Raw genomic sequence first — 14,243 nt, 5'->3', positions numbered from 1 at the left:
AAGCCAGTTTGTGCAAGGGCCTCCAAATTGCCTCTTTTTCCTGCCAGTATACACACGAACTGTCTGACATGCCTACTTGGATGCTGTCACTCATAGAATCCTCCACCATTCTTTCAATGGTGACAGAATCATATGCAGTGACAGTAGACATGTCAGTAATCGTTGGCAGGTCCTTCAGTTCGGACCAGATGTCAGCTTTCGCTCCTGACTGCCCTGCATCACCACGAGCAGGTGGGCTAGGAAATTTTATCCTTTTCTTTGCAGCTCCCAACCTCAATAACAATCATTTCCACTCATTTCCAGTCTATTCTGAACACTGAACACCTCACAATATTGTTTTTAGGCCTAAAAGTTGCACCGAGGTGGCTGTATGACTAAGCTAAGCGACACAAGTGTGCTGCACAAACACCTGGCCCATCTAGGAGTGGCACTGCAGTTGCAGACAAGATGGCACTATTAGAAAACTAGTCCCCAAACAGCACATGATGCAAAGAAGAAAAAGAGGTGCAAGATTAAATTGTCCCCTTGGGCCCTCTCTTATGATGTATAAACAGGACATGCATACTTTAACAAACCAATCATTTCAGCGACAGGGTCTGCCACACAACTGTGGCTGAAATGACTGGTTTGTTTGCTTCTTTTTTGGTGGGGGCCCAATCAATCTCTCCTTGCACAAACTGGCTCTACAGAGGCAAGATGTCCACCTCATCATCATCCTCCGATTCCTCACCTCTTTCACCGTGTACATCCTCCTCACTGAGTATTAATTCGTCCCCACTGGAATCCACCATCACAGGTCCCTGTGTACTTTCTGTAGGCAATTGCTGGTAAAGGTCTTCCCGGAGGACTTTATAATTCATTTTGATGAACATCATCTTCTCCACATTTAGTGGAAGTAACCTCCTACGCCGATCGCTGACAAGGTTACCGGCTGCACTAAACACTCTTTCGGAGTACACACTGGAGGGGGGGCAACTTAGGTAAAAATAGGATTTTAATTACCTGAAACGGTAAATCCTTTTCTCGTAGTTCGTAGAGGATGCTGGGGTCCATATTAGTACCATGGGGTATAGATGGGTCCACCAGGAGCCATTGGCACTTTAAGAGTTTAATAGTGTGGGCTGGCTCCTCCCTCTATGCCCCTCCTACCAGACTCAGTCTAGAAAACTGTGCCTGAGGAGACAACATACTTCAAGAGAAGGAAATACACAGATAGTGGCGAGATTCATACCAGCTCACACAACAGACAAACCCGGCTAACAAGCCGGAAAAACACAGCAACAGCTGAAACAGTACTGAAACAGTAAACAATGCAGAACTTACCTAGGAACCAGGTAGAACTGAACTATAAAACCAAAGCAGGAAAACGAAGTGCTGGATGGGCGCCCAGCATCCTCTACGGACTACGAGAAAAGGATTTACCATTTCAGGTAATTAAAATCCTATTTTCTCTTACGTCCTAGATGATGCTGGGGTCCATATTAGTACCATGGGGATGTACCAAAGCTCCCAGAATGGGAGGGAGAGCGCGGAGGCTCCTGCAAGACCGCTTGACCAAACTTGAGGTCATCAGAGGCCAAAGTTTCGAACTTGTAAAACCTGGCAAACATGTTCGAACCAGACCAAGTCGCAGCTCGGCAATGCTGTAGTGCCAAGACACCCCGGCCAGCTGCCCAGGAAGAACCGATTTCAGACACGGCAATCCTGCCGTAATATAGGCATGCTGGATAGTGAATTTGTTCCAGCGTGAAATCGACTGCTTCGAAGCAGGACACCAAATTTTCTTGGGATCATAGAGGACAAACAGAGAGTCAGTTTTCCTATGACGAGCTGTCCTCTGCACATAGATCTTCAAAGCCCTCACAACATCCAAGGCCTTTGAAGCAATTGAGGAGTCAGGAGCCACTGGCACCACAATAGGCTGGTTGATATGAAAAGCCGATACAACCTTTGGCAGGAATTGTGGATGAGTCCTAAGTTCCGCCCTGTCCTCATAAAAGATCAGATAAGGGCGTTTACAAGATAAAGCCCCCAATTCCGACATGCGTCGAGCAGAAGCCAAGGCCAACAAAGTGACCACCTTCCACGTGAGAAACTCGATGTCAGCCTCCAGTAGAGGCTCAAACCAAGCTGATTGTAGGAACTGCAACACCACATCTAGATCCCAGGGTGCAGTTGGCGACACAAAAGGAGGTTGGATGTGCAGAACCCCTTTCAAAAAGGTCTGAACCTCAGGAAAGACAGCCAATTGCTTTTGAAAGAAGATGGACAAGGCAGAGATTTGGACCTTGATGGAGCCCAATCTCAGGCCCATGTCCACTCCTGCTTGCAGGAAAAGGAGAAAACGTATGAGTTGAAAATCCACCGCAGGAAATTTTCTGGATTCACAGCAGGAAACATATTTTTTCCAAATACGGTGGTAATGTTTAGCCGTTACCCCCTTCCTAGCCTGAATCAGGGTAGGAATAACCTCGCTCGGGATACCTATCCGAGCTAAGATCTGGCGTTCAACCGCCAAGCCGTCAAACGTAGCCATGGTAAGTCTTGATAGGCAAACGGCCCCTGCAGCAGCAGATCCTCCCGAAGAGGTAAGGGCCTTGGATCTTCCAGGAGAAGATCCAGCAGATACGCATACCAAGCCCTTCACGGCCAGTCCGTAGCAATGAGGATTGCCAGAACCCCTGTTCTTCTTACCAGCTGAAGAACCCTTGGGATCAGAGGAAGTGGAGGGAACACATACACTGACGGAAACACCCACGGTGCTGCCAGTGCATCCACCGCCACTGCCTGAGGGTTTCTAAACCTGGAACAGTACCTACCCAGCTTCTTGTTGAGGCGGGAGGCCATCATGTCTATGTGAGGAACACCCCACCAAGCGGTTACTTCCTCGAACACCTCCGGATGGAGGCCCTACTCCCCTGGATGGAGATTGTGTCTTCTGAGGAAGTCTGCTTCCCAGTTGTCTACTCCTGGAATGAAGATTGCTGACATCGCTACAGCGTGCCTTTCTGCCCGGAGAAGGCTTTTTGACACCTCTGACATTGCAGCCCTGCTCTTCGTTCTGCCTTGTCGGTTTATGTAGGCCACAGTGGTCACGCTGTCCGACTGTACCTGAACAGCCCGATCTTGTAGCAGATGTGCTGCTTGCTGGAGGGCGTTGTACACGCCCCTTAGCTCCAGGATGTTTATCGGGAGAAGTGATTCTTGAAACGACCACTTTCCTTGAAAGATTTCCTCCAGAGTGACTGCTCCCCAACCTCTTAGACTTGCATCTGTGGTTAAGAGGATCCAGTTCTGAATTACGAACCTTCGACCTTCCAGAATGTGTGGAAGTTGTAGCCACCAGAGGAGCGAAATCCTGGCTTTCGGAGACAGGCGTATCCTCTTGTGCATGTGTAGGTGAGAGCCCGACCACTGGTCCAGTGTGAAACCTGCCGTACTGCAGAGGTGGCAACCATCTTCCCCAGAAGGCAGATGCATTGATGAACCGACACCCGGGTAGGCCGTAAGACCTCCCGGACCATTGTTTGAATCACCAATGCCTTCTCCACCAGGAGAAAAACCCTCTGCACCTCTGTGTCGAGGATCATTCCCAGGAAAGACAGCCTCCGCGTCGGCTCCAGATGAGACTTTGGAAGGTTCAGGATCCAACCGTGCTTCCTGAGCAGCTGTGTCGTGAACGTGATGGATCGCAATAACTTCTCCCTGGGCGATGCCTTGATCAGGAGATCATCCAGATAAGGAATTATGTTCACCCCCTGCTTGCGGAGAAGAACCATCATCTCCGCCATCACCTTGGTGAAAATCCTTGGAGCTGTGGAGAGGCCAAACGGCAGCACCTAGAACTGATAGTGGTCGTCCAACAGCGCAAACCTTAGGTATGCCTGATGCGGTGACCCAATGGGGATGTGGAGGTAAGCATCCTTGATGTCCAGATACACCAGGAACTCCCCCTCCATTAGCCCTGAGATGACAGCTCTCAGAGATTCCATCTTGAATTTGAACTACCTGAGATAAGGGTTCAAAGACTTTAAGTTCAGAATAGGCCGTACCGAACCATCCGGTTTTGGTACCACGAAAAGGTTTGAATAATAACCCTTGTTCCACTGCTGAGGCGGAACCAGAACGACGATTTCCGACACCACCAATTTTCTGATGGCCTCCAGAAGAATCGCTTTGTCCGCCAGCAGAGCTGGTAAGCCTGACTTGAAAAAACGGTGAGGTGGGGGATCTTGAAACTCCAGTCTGTACCCCATGGACACTATATCCAGGACCCAGGGGTCCAGACCAGACGACACCCAGGCGTAGCTGAATTGTCGGAGTCTCGCCCCCACCTGACCGTCCTCCAGGCCCAGCTGTCCACCATCATGCGGAGGGCTTTGTGGCATCAGAAGCGGGCTTCCGGGCCTGGGAACCTGCGGTAGAAGGTTTCTTTCCTTCCTTTTGCACAACCACCTCTGAAGAAGGTGGTCGAAGGCTTGTTTTTTCTTTGCCTCGCGGGCCGAAAGGACTGTGATGCAGCTGGTGTAAAAGGCTTCTTCGTAGCCGGTGCAGCTGAGGGGAGAAAAGTAGACTTACCCGCGGTAGCCATGGCAATCCACGCATCCAGCGCCTCCCCAAAGAGAGCCTGACCCGTGTAGGGTAGGCCCTCCACGCTCTTCCTGGATTCCGCATCCGCAGACCATTGGCACAGCCAGAGACCCCTGCGAGCCGAGATGGACATGGAGGAGATCCCCGCAGCCATGGAGCCCAGGTCCTTCATGGAATCCACTAGGAACCCTGCCGAATCCTGAATATGACGTAAAAACATATCAACGTCATCTTTATCCAGCGTAGCCGATTCTTCCTGCATAGTGATAGACCACCTGGCAATAGCTTTTGCAATCCAAGCACAGGCTATAGTAGGTCTTAATATAGCCCCAGAAGCTGTGTACATGGATTTTAACGTAGCATCCACCTTGCGATCCACCGGGTCTTTCAACGCGGTAGATCCTGGTACCGGCAGCACCACCTGTTTGGACAGCCTAGATACAGAGGCATCGACCAATGGCGGGAACTCCCATTTTTTCCTATCTTCCTCTGGGAAGGGAAAAGCAACCAAAACCCTCTTAGGGATCTGAAATTTCTTTTCTGGAGTTTCCCAGGCCTTTTCAAAGATATTGGTTAATTCTTTGGATGATGGGAAGGTGAGGGGGGGCTTCTTGCTTTCTGTAAAGAAGGCCTCCTCCACCTGATCCGGAGCTGTGTCTGAAATGTGCAAAACATCTCTAACAGCCGCAATAATCAACTGTACCCCCTTGGCAAGTGATGCCGTTCCCCTCGACACATCCCCGTCACCGTCTGCAGTGTCAGAGTTGGTGCCCGTGTCATCCTGCAACATTGCAAGTGCACATTTCTGAGAATGAATCACAGGGGACTCCGTGGAGGCAGTATCAGACCAAACAACCATAGAGGACTGGAGGACCTGAGTGGCGTGCTCAGTCCTAGCAACTCTATCTGAAATCTGGGAAATAATCCCCCTCAGAGAGACTAACCATTCTGGCTCTCGAGCAGGGATCTGTGCTAAAACTGTGCAATCCTGATTACATGGAATGGAGTCCTCCTGTGAGGATAAATCCTCTGCAGCATATGATACATTGTCCCTAGACATGTTACCAAACACACACACAACACCCCACAAACACACAGGGTATTATGAAGGCAGAGTTCCCCCCCAAAGAATGGCAGAGAGACACAGAGATTGGAGCCAACCCACACACAGCGCTATTAAAGGTATAGGGAGTCCCTAACCAGCGCTGACTGTGTCCCTTAATAGGTGGCTCAGTCTGTATACAGCCCCCCCCCCCCCCCCCCTTCCACAACCGCCTTGGTACCGTACAGATAGCTGGAGATTGTCCTGGAGGGACCTGGATCCACCTGGCAGTGAGAGCAGGCAGGAAAAGTGGCGCTGAATGCTGCTGGGTCCGCTCTGAGGAGAAGCTCCGCCCCCTTCAATGGCGCCGGCTTCCCGCTCTGTACAGAGATTATACTGGCCTGGAGGAACAGTGGCTGACCCGAATCCGCAGACCCCATCAGGAGATGACCAGCGTGGGGTCTGGAGCAGGCAGAGGACGCTCCCCCCAGCGCCGCACCAAGGTACACTGAGCCACCCAGGAACGCGATCAAGGCTGCGCTACCACCCTAATAGCCGCCCTCTTCACACTGTCCCCCTGCTTGCAAGGGGGGATAGTGACTAACTCGCCATGTTCAGCATCTGGGGGGGTGGCGGCCGGCTGTTGGGGCGAGCGTTCCCCTGTGGCGGGGCGCGATCGGGCCCCTCGGAGCTAACGTCCAGTCAGCGGTAGCAGTGGCTTAGGACCCCGCAGTGCGGACATTGCTCCCCCCCCCCCAGTCCCACGCTGCAGGGAGGCTGTCACCAACAGCCTCCCTGTAAAACACAAAATCCTGAAAAAAAGAAATAAAACTCTTTTACCAAGAGAACTCAGTAGAGCTCCCCTAGCTGTGACCGGCTCCTTCGGGCACATTTTCTAAAATGAGTTTGGTAGGAGGGGCATAGAGGGAGGAGCCAGCCTACACTATTGAACTCTTAAAGTGCCAATGGCTCCTGGTGGACCCGTCTATACCCCATGGTACTAATATGGATCCCAGAATCATCTAGGACGTAAAAGAAATAAAGCCAGTTTGTGCAAGGGCCTCCAAATTGCCTCTTTTTCCTGCCAGTATAAGTACGGACTGTCTGACATGCCTACTTGGATGCTGTCACACATATGATCCTCCACCATTCTTTCAGCGGTGACAGAATCATATGCAGTAACAGTAGACATGTCAGTAATCGTTGGCAGGTCCTTCAGTCCGGACCAGATGTCAGCTTTCGCTACTGACTGCCCTGCATCACTGCCAGCAGGTGGGCTAGGAAATGTTATTCTTTTCCTTGCAGCCCCAGTGGCAGGAGAAATTGAAGGAGGAGCTGTTGACGGGTCACGTTACGCTTGAGTTGACAATTTACTAACCAGCGGGTCTTTGCACCTCTGCACACTTGTGTCTACTGGAGAGATACAACGTAGGCTTTAAACCTAGGATCGAGCTCGGTGGCCAAAATGTAGTGCTCTGATTTCAACAGATTGAGCACCCTTGAATCCTTCCAAAGCAAATGAAGGGCTCCATCCACAAGTCCAACATACTTTGCGGAATCGCTCCATCTTAGCTCCTCCTTCAGTTTCTCCAGCTGCTTCTGCAAAATGCCTGATGAGGGGAATGACCTGACTCAAGCTGGCAGTGTCTGAAATGACTTCACGTGTGGCAAGTTCGAAGGGTTGGAGAACCTTGCACAAGACGGAAATCATTCTCCACTGCGCTTGAGTCAGGTGCATTACCCCTCCTTTGCCTGTATCGTCGGTGGATGTATAGGCTTGAATGGCATTTTGCTGATTCTCCATCCCCTGAAGCATATAGGGGTATATGCAATTGCTGTCGAATTACTGAAATTGTCGAATTTCGGGACTTTTTCGCCCAAAAAAAAAAATCGACAATGCAATCCAGTACTTTACGCCAAAAAACGGACATTCAAAATTCGACTTTTGGAAATTCGACTTTTGTCAAATTCGACTTTTTTTGCAATGGTACAAATGCTGCAATTCGACCAAAGTCTATTCAATGGAAGTTTGGAAATTCGACAACAGTGCTTTTAGACAGCAAATTCAACATTTTCAATCCGCCACACTTTGGTGGGTGAAACTAATAAAAAAAATGTAAAACACGTTTTTTTTGGTGTTTTTTTTTTTGGTAATAGCATATCTATTTATATTAGGAGGGATTAGGTACTTGGTTTGTCTTTTTTGGAGGCACAAGTATTATTTAATTGATTTTTTAAAAGAATATTTTTTTCTTCACTCTCCTGAGGAAAATGTACCCATGATTCCACAGTTTTACCCAGGATACACTTCTGCAAAGCACCTCCTATCTCCTCACTCCCGGTGTGAGACATTCAGGGAGAAGGAGCCATTACAGTCAGCTCTGTTGTGGAATCGTTTTTTTAGGAAAATTCCTGCGTTTTAAAACACATTCCTATTTTTGTACTGACTACAATAATGGAGCCATTCTCTGACCAGATTGTGATGTTCATGCTGGCTGCAAGCATGGATTAAGAGAGTGCTGCTGAACATCAGGATCAAGATCAGCAAATGTCTGCATTGGGTGAGCCAGTATTGCGGGTTTCATTTCCACGTCCACGCCAGTATCGCACTAGGCGTGAACTGGGGGATCTCAGCGAGTTCGAGGTGATACAAAATTATCGCTTATCGACTCGCGACATATATTCGCTGTACGCTCTGTTGGAGGCCGACCTGGAACCTCGGGCACGGTCCGACCGTGCAGTCAGCGGTTTCCAGAAACTGCTGGGTACGTTACATTTTTTGGCGTCAGGCACATTCCAGCCTACACTGTCTCAAACATGCGGTTTTTCACAGTCGACACTGTCGCGCTGTATAACCCAGGCCATTAGGGCTTTCCGCAAATTGACGATCCAGTACATCACATTTCCAGAGACGGACAGCGAATGTCGTGAGATCAAATTAGGCTTTTTCACCAAATACAAATTTCCCAATGTGCTGGGCGCGATTGACTGTACCCACGTGCAGATCAGACCGCCACGGAATTCAGAAGAATGTTTTCGGAACCGAAAACGTTTCCATTCCCTGTATGTACTGGCGGTCTGTGATGTCAACATGAGATTTTTGAACATTTTTGTGGGATTTCCTGGATCGTCTCACGACTCCTTCATCCTAAGCCAGTCATCGCTGTTTGACAAGTTCGAAACAGGAAACATGCCTGGTGGCTGGCTGTTAGGTATGTATTTAAATTGTTTTTATTTTATATTATTTTATTATTTTTTTATTATTTTTTAGATTAACTACCATTTTTTTCCTTTTCTATATAGGTGATGCGGGTTATCCAAACAAATTGTGGCTCTTGACCCCATTGTCTAATCCTGTTGGTAGAGCAGAAAAACGTTACCAAGAGACACACATTGCATCGAGGCAAATAATTGAACGTGCCTTCGGTGTACTTAAAAGCCGGTTTCGATGTTTAGACACTTCCGGCGGTGCTCTTTTGTACTCACCGGCGAAGGTTTGCGGCATGGTAAATGCATGTTGTATTTTACACAACATATCACCGTTTGCCGGTGACTCTTCGTCGCAGTGCTTTCCGACGCGGGAACCGTTCTTCTGCTGTACCGGTGGGTATGGATGAAGGAGATGATTCCCGGCGGACAGTGATACAAAACTTTTTTTCGGTTGCCTGTGAGTATACTTATAACATTTGTATTATTGTGTAAACTGACATTGTAATATTCTAAAAAAAACTTCTTTATTTATGTATTTCAGAGTTTTACGTCCTGTTGATGTGCATTCCCAGGCCTGTTTTGTCCTGTTGAAGAATCGTTACCCCCTGTTTTCTCCTGTTGTTGGTTTGCTGCAAATTTTGGAACCATTTTATCCAACTCTACCATGGGCGACCTACTTGTGATGTGGACCTGACCCTCCGCCATGTAGCAGACAACCCCCCTCAGGTGAGATGTATTTCCCTAAACTCCCTCTTGTCCAAAATCACCCCGGCATGTCCAAAGTGCAGCCCTCCGGTATTTGCAAAACTGCACATCCAATCATGCCCTGATACAGCAATGCTTGTCCGGGAATGTTTGGATGTGTAGTGACGCAAGTGCCGGAGGATTGCATTTGGGCCCACTGTAACCTGCTTGTGTCGTGTTGATTGTACCTCTTCTTTTCAGTAGCAGGGTGACACTTTACCATTAGCTGGAACCTCATACTGTTCTCTTCCACAGGTCTTGCGGTGTTTCCTTCCCAAGTGGCGTGGATGTGAAGAGACACACAGTTCCCCTGATGTTCCATGGGCGACCTACTTGTGATGTGGACCTGACCCTCCGCCATGTAGCAGACAACCCCCCCTCAGGTGAGATGTATTTCCCTAAACTCCCTCTTGTCCAAGTCACCCCGACATGTCCAAAGTGCAGCCCTCCGGCATTAGCAAAACTGCACATCCAATCATTCCCTGATACACCAATACTGGTCAAGGGAATGTTTGGATGTGTAGTGACGCAAGTGCCGGGGGATTGCATTTGGGCCCACTGTAACCTGCTTGTGTCGTGTTGATTGTACCTCTTCTTTTCAGTACCAGGGTGACACTTTACCATTAGCTGGAACCTCATACTATTCTCTTCCACAGGTCTTGCGGTGTTTCCTTCCCAAGTGGCGTGGATGTGAAGAGACACACAGTTCCCCTGATGTTCCATGGGCTACCAACTTGTGATGTGGACCTGACCCTCCGCCATGTAGCAGACAACCCCCCCTCAGGTGAGATGTATTTCCCTAAACTCCCTCTTGTCCAAGTCACCCCGACATGTCCAAAGTGCAGCCCTCCGGCATTAGCAAAACTGCACATCCAATCATTCCCTGATACACCAATACTGGTCAAGGGAATGTTTGGATGTGTAGTGACGCAAGTGCCGGGGGATTGCATTTGGGCCCACTGTAACCTGCTTGTGTCGTGTTGATTGTACCTCTTCTTTTCAGTACCAGGGTGACACTTTACCATTAGCTGGAACCTCATACTGTTCTCTTCCACAGGTCTTGCTGTGTTTCCTTCCCAAGTGGCGTGGATGTGAAGAGACAACACAGTTCCCCTGATGTTCCATGTGCGACCTACTTCTGTACAATTCAATTTCATATCAAATATTTTTTAATAAAAACCACAGAAAACTTCTCTTTTTAAAAATTTATTGGCTAAAAATTGTATTTGATTATTGAAATAAAAATTGAAAGGTAATAAAACAAAAAAGTAGTTTGTTATTCTTTATATTCTTTTCTTGTGTAGATAGATATCTGTGGGGAAAAGAAAAAAAGTATATTAAGTAAAGACACTAAAGTCATGTTCATTTCTTTCCCAAGAACATTTGTGGAACCACACAGCCCAGCATGACCCATTGCTGGGCTGTGTGGTTCCACAAAGGCAGGCGGTCCAAAGTGGAATAGTGGCGTCAGTGGTCAGCACTTTGACACGCGAACATTTGTGGAACCACACAGCCCAGCATGACCCATTGCTGGGCTGTGTGGTTCCACAAAGGCAGGCGGTCCAAAGTGGAATAGTGTCGTCAGTGGTCAGCACTTTGACACGCTAACAGTTGTGGAACCACATAGCCCAGCATGACCCATTGCTGGGCTGTGTGGTTCCACAAAGGCAGGCGGTCCAAAGTGGAATAGTGGCGTCAGTGGTCAGCACTTTGACACGCTAACATTTGTGGAACCACACAGCCCAGCATGACCCATTGCTGGGCTGTGTGGCTCCACAAAGGCAGGCGGTCCAAAGTGGAATAGTGTCGTCAGTGGTCAGCACTTTGACACGCTAACATTTGTGGAACCACACAGCCCAGCATGACCCATTGCTGGGCTGTGTGGTTCCACAAAGGCAGGCGGTCCAAAGTGGAATAGTGGCGTCAGTGGTCAGCACTTTGACACGCTAACATTTGTGGAACCACACAGCCCAGCATGACCCATTGCTGGGCTGTGTGGTTCCACAAAGGCAGGCGGTCCAAAGTTTCTAGAATATATACATTGAAACATTGCTCTACTCACCTTGGTACGCACAACACGAACTTATGCCGTCCACTTCAATTTTCCACCCAATCCTATGAATAAGCCAAAAACACACACTAGTGAATAGTAAATTCACACAACAGTGAAAGCCTATTGTACACCATTACAAAAAGGATTTTTTGGGTAAAAGAGTGGTATCAGAATTGCTCTTTGGCCCATCATACATGTAGCCACAAGGAGCTTTCATCCGTTACCACACGCGCCCGCATACATGCCCGCGCATGTATGCCTACACAAAGCTCCTTGGTAGTACCCGGTCACGGGTGGGGAAGCCCAACAAAGAAAAAACAATAGTAAGAAAAAAAAAAAAACTAATGGGAGGGGAAGAAAGGGATACATGAAAAACATAATAGAAGTAAATAAAACAATACGACCGGGCTTATGGTGGAAGTCTGTCCGGATCCTGGTGTTCCTCCTGAGGGTGGGGTGTCGATGTCCTGGGAGGCTGGGTAGTACGTTGACTGGGCCTCTGTGCCCATGCGGCTGTAGATGTGGCGGCCGGTGGTGGAGGCATCTGGTGGGTGGGGTACATCCCTGTATATCCCTGGTACATCTGTGACTGTCTGTACTTGGATGGTAGTTGAGGAAGGGTACGAGGCGTCCTTGTGGCTTGTGACGGCGGAAATGGTGGATCACCAGCGTGTTGATGAGCTGGTTCTGGGAGCTTGTCATAGATCATCTGCAGTGTGGTTGCGATGAGCTGTTGGCTGGATGAGGATTGTCGATGGCTCTCCGACATGTTGGTATTGCTGTGTGCCAGACATGTTGTGTTCTCCACGAGCCGGCTCATGGATTCGGCCAGAATGTGAAGGACGTCCATAGTCTCCCTATGATCTTCCATTCTGACCTGTAGCATTGTGGCCGTGCTGTCGGCAAGAGCCTTCTGCATTTCAAGCAGACTGTTTGACATCTTCTCCATTGTCCTCTCAATGTTGTCCAGTCTGCTTCCAACGACATTTGTGTACGTATCCTGGCGGGAAGTAATCTCCGATGCCAGGGTGTGAACCCTCTGAACAGTTGAGGGATTCTGCCCTTCCTGGACGTCTGCCACCACTTGCATTTGGGCAGCTGAAAAGAAAATTAGAAAATGTAATACACATTCATCATACATTTGTTTGAAGGCTCACAATTCTATTTACTCACACAGGGATGTAGCAACTGCAGCCTGCTGCACTTCCACCTCGTCATCCTCTGACGACTCCTGTAGGAGGAGATCCGGCCTGTAGTAGGAACCAATTCCCGAAGCTAGTCCGCTGCTGGTCCGTGGCACCACTGTTTGCAAAATAAATTTTTGTTTAAGTTAATAAACTATACAAAACTGCTGAACCTCCTCCCCCACACCCCCAAAAATTAAATACAAACCTTCTCCATCCTGTGGTGCCGCTGCTCCAGGAGCTTCACTTGTCCTCGTATCTGAAGACTTTTCAAGGGTCTGGCTGGATACGTCTGCACGGCTGTCCTCAAACCCAAGAAAAGTCTCGTCTGTTAACCCTGTAGACTCAAACAGATCCGGTGATGGGTCCACAAGGGTTGTGTCTTGAGGCTCTTCAGTCACAGTCCCAGAGCTCCTGGAGATACGACGATCTGGTGATGACCTGCGCGCAGGAGCTGTAGTTTGGCGCCCATCTTGTGGTGTGGTCGCCGACGGTGTATGGCGCACAGGTGAAGTTCTGTGCGCTGATGTCTGGCGCACAGGTGATAGTCTGCGCGCCGACGTCGTCTGGTGCACAGGTGACAAACTGTGCGATGACGATCTGTGGCGCACAGGTGAAGATCTGCGCGCTCCTGATGCTTGCTGCGCAGGTGTCGGCCCACGCGCTGCTGTCGATGCCTGCTGCGCAGGTGTCGGTCCGCGCGCTGGCGATGTCCTGCGCGCAGGTGATGACCTCTGGGCAGGCCTGTCTGAAAAAAAAATAATCACATTAGCAAGTACAAAACAATTTTTTCGTTAATACAGCTCATCTGAATTTATTCTTACCATCAGGCCTCCTTTTGGACTGCTTATCTCCCGCCTTCTTCCGTCTTCTGGGCGGTTCTTCCTCCTCGGGAAAGCCAGCAGGACGGCTAGAGTCCACACCTCCGCGAACTCCTTCGACCATAGCAGGGTTCATGCGCCTTCTAATAACATTCTCCCAGGGTAGCCACTTCAGATTGAGAGCCGGTCCACCTCCCGTAGCGGTCTCATGTCGGCGCTGAATCCCCATCTTCTTTTTGGTCTGTCTGCGGCAATCACGGTACCGCTTCATGCAGTTTCTGGTGCTCCGGCGGTTTCCAGATACTGCAGTGACTTGGCTTGCGATGGCATCCCAGATGTTTCGCTTTGTCCTAGCTGCTGTGGTCTGTGCCCTTGGTCCATACAGAACGTCGTAGGACCTGTCGACGCCATCCACTAGAGCACAGTTTTCCGCCTCAGTGTATCTGGGGCCACGCGGCTTTTTCGGTCCTGCATCTTCACCAGAGGCTTCCTCCTCCGACTGCTCCTCTGGCTGGCTTCTTGCCTTTAGGGATTGAAAAAAAAAAACCATGCATTTAATAAGATCGGTATGTACCTGTGAGTGTCAGTATCCCTGGCAT

At 49.2% G+C, this 14,243-nt stretch overlaps 1 protein-coding gene across 1 annotated transcript; it reads right to left on the bottom strand.

Moving 5' to 3' along the window:
- Window positions 1-10,810: 10,810 nt before the first annotated feature.
- On the bottom strand, window positions 10,811-14,165 carry LOC134933939 (uncharacterized). The gene is made up of 5 exons (XM_063929503.1): window positions 13,648-14,165; window positions 13,032-13,571; window positions 12,813-12,941; window positions 11,649-12,737; window positions 10,811-10,898 (listed from the first exon to the last, which is right to left on the bottom strand). The coding sequence occupies exons 1-4, from the start codon at window positions 13,913-13,915 to the stop codon at window positions 12,049-12,051; spliced, it is 1,626 nt and encodes a 541-aa protein (XP_063785573.1). The 5' UTR covers window positions 13,916-14,165; the 3' UTR covers window positions 10,811-10,898; window positions 11,649-12,048.
- Window positions 14,166-14,243: the final 78 nt, after the last annotated feature.

Source organism: Pseudophryne corroboree, chromosome 1, assembly GCF_028390025.1.
Source record: "Pseudophryne corroboree isolate aPseCor3 chromosome 1, aPseCor3.hap2, whole genome shotgun sequence".
Classification (NCBI taxonomy): Eukaryota; Metazoa; Chordata; class Amphibia; order Anura; family Myobatrachidae; genus Pseudophryne; species Pseudophryne corroboree.
The sequence above is the reverse complement of the archived record's forward strand: the minus strand, read 5'-3'. Positions and strand labels throughout refer to the sequence as shown.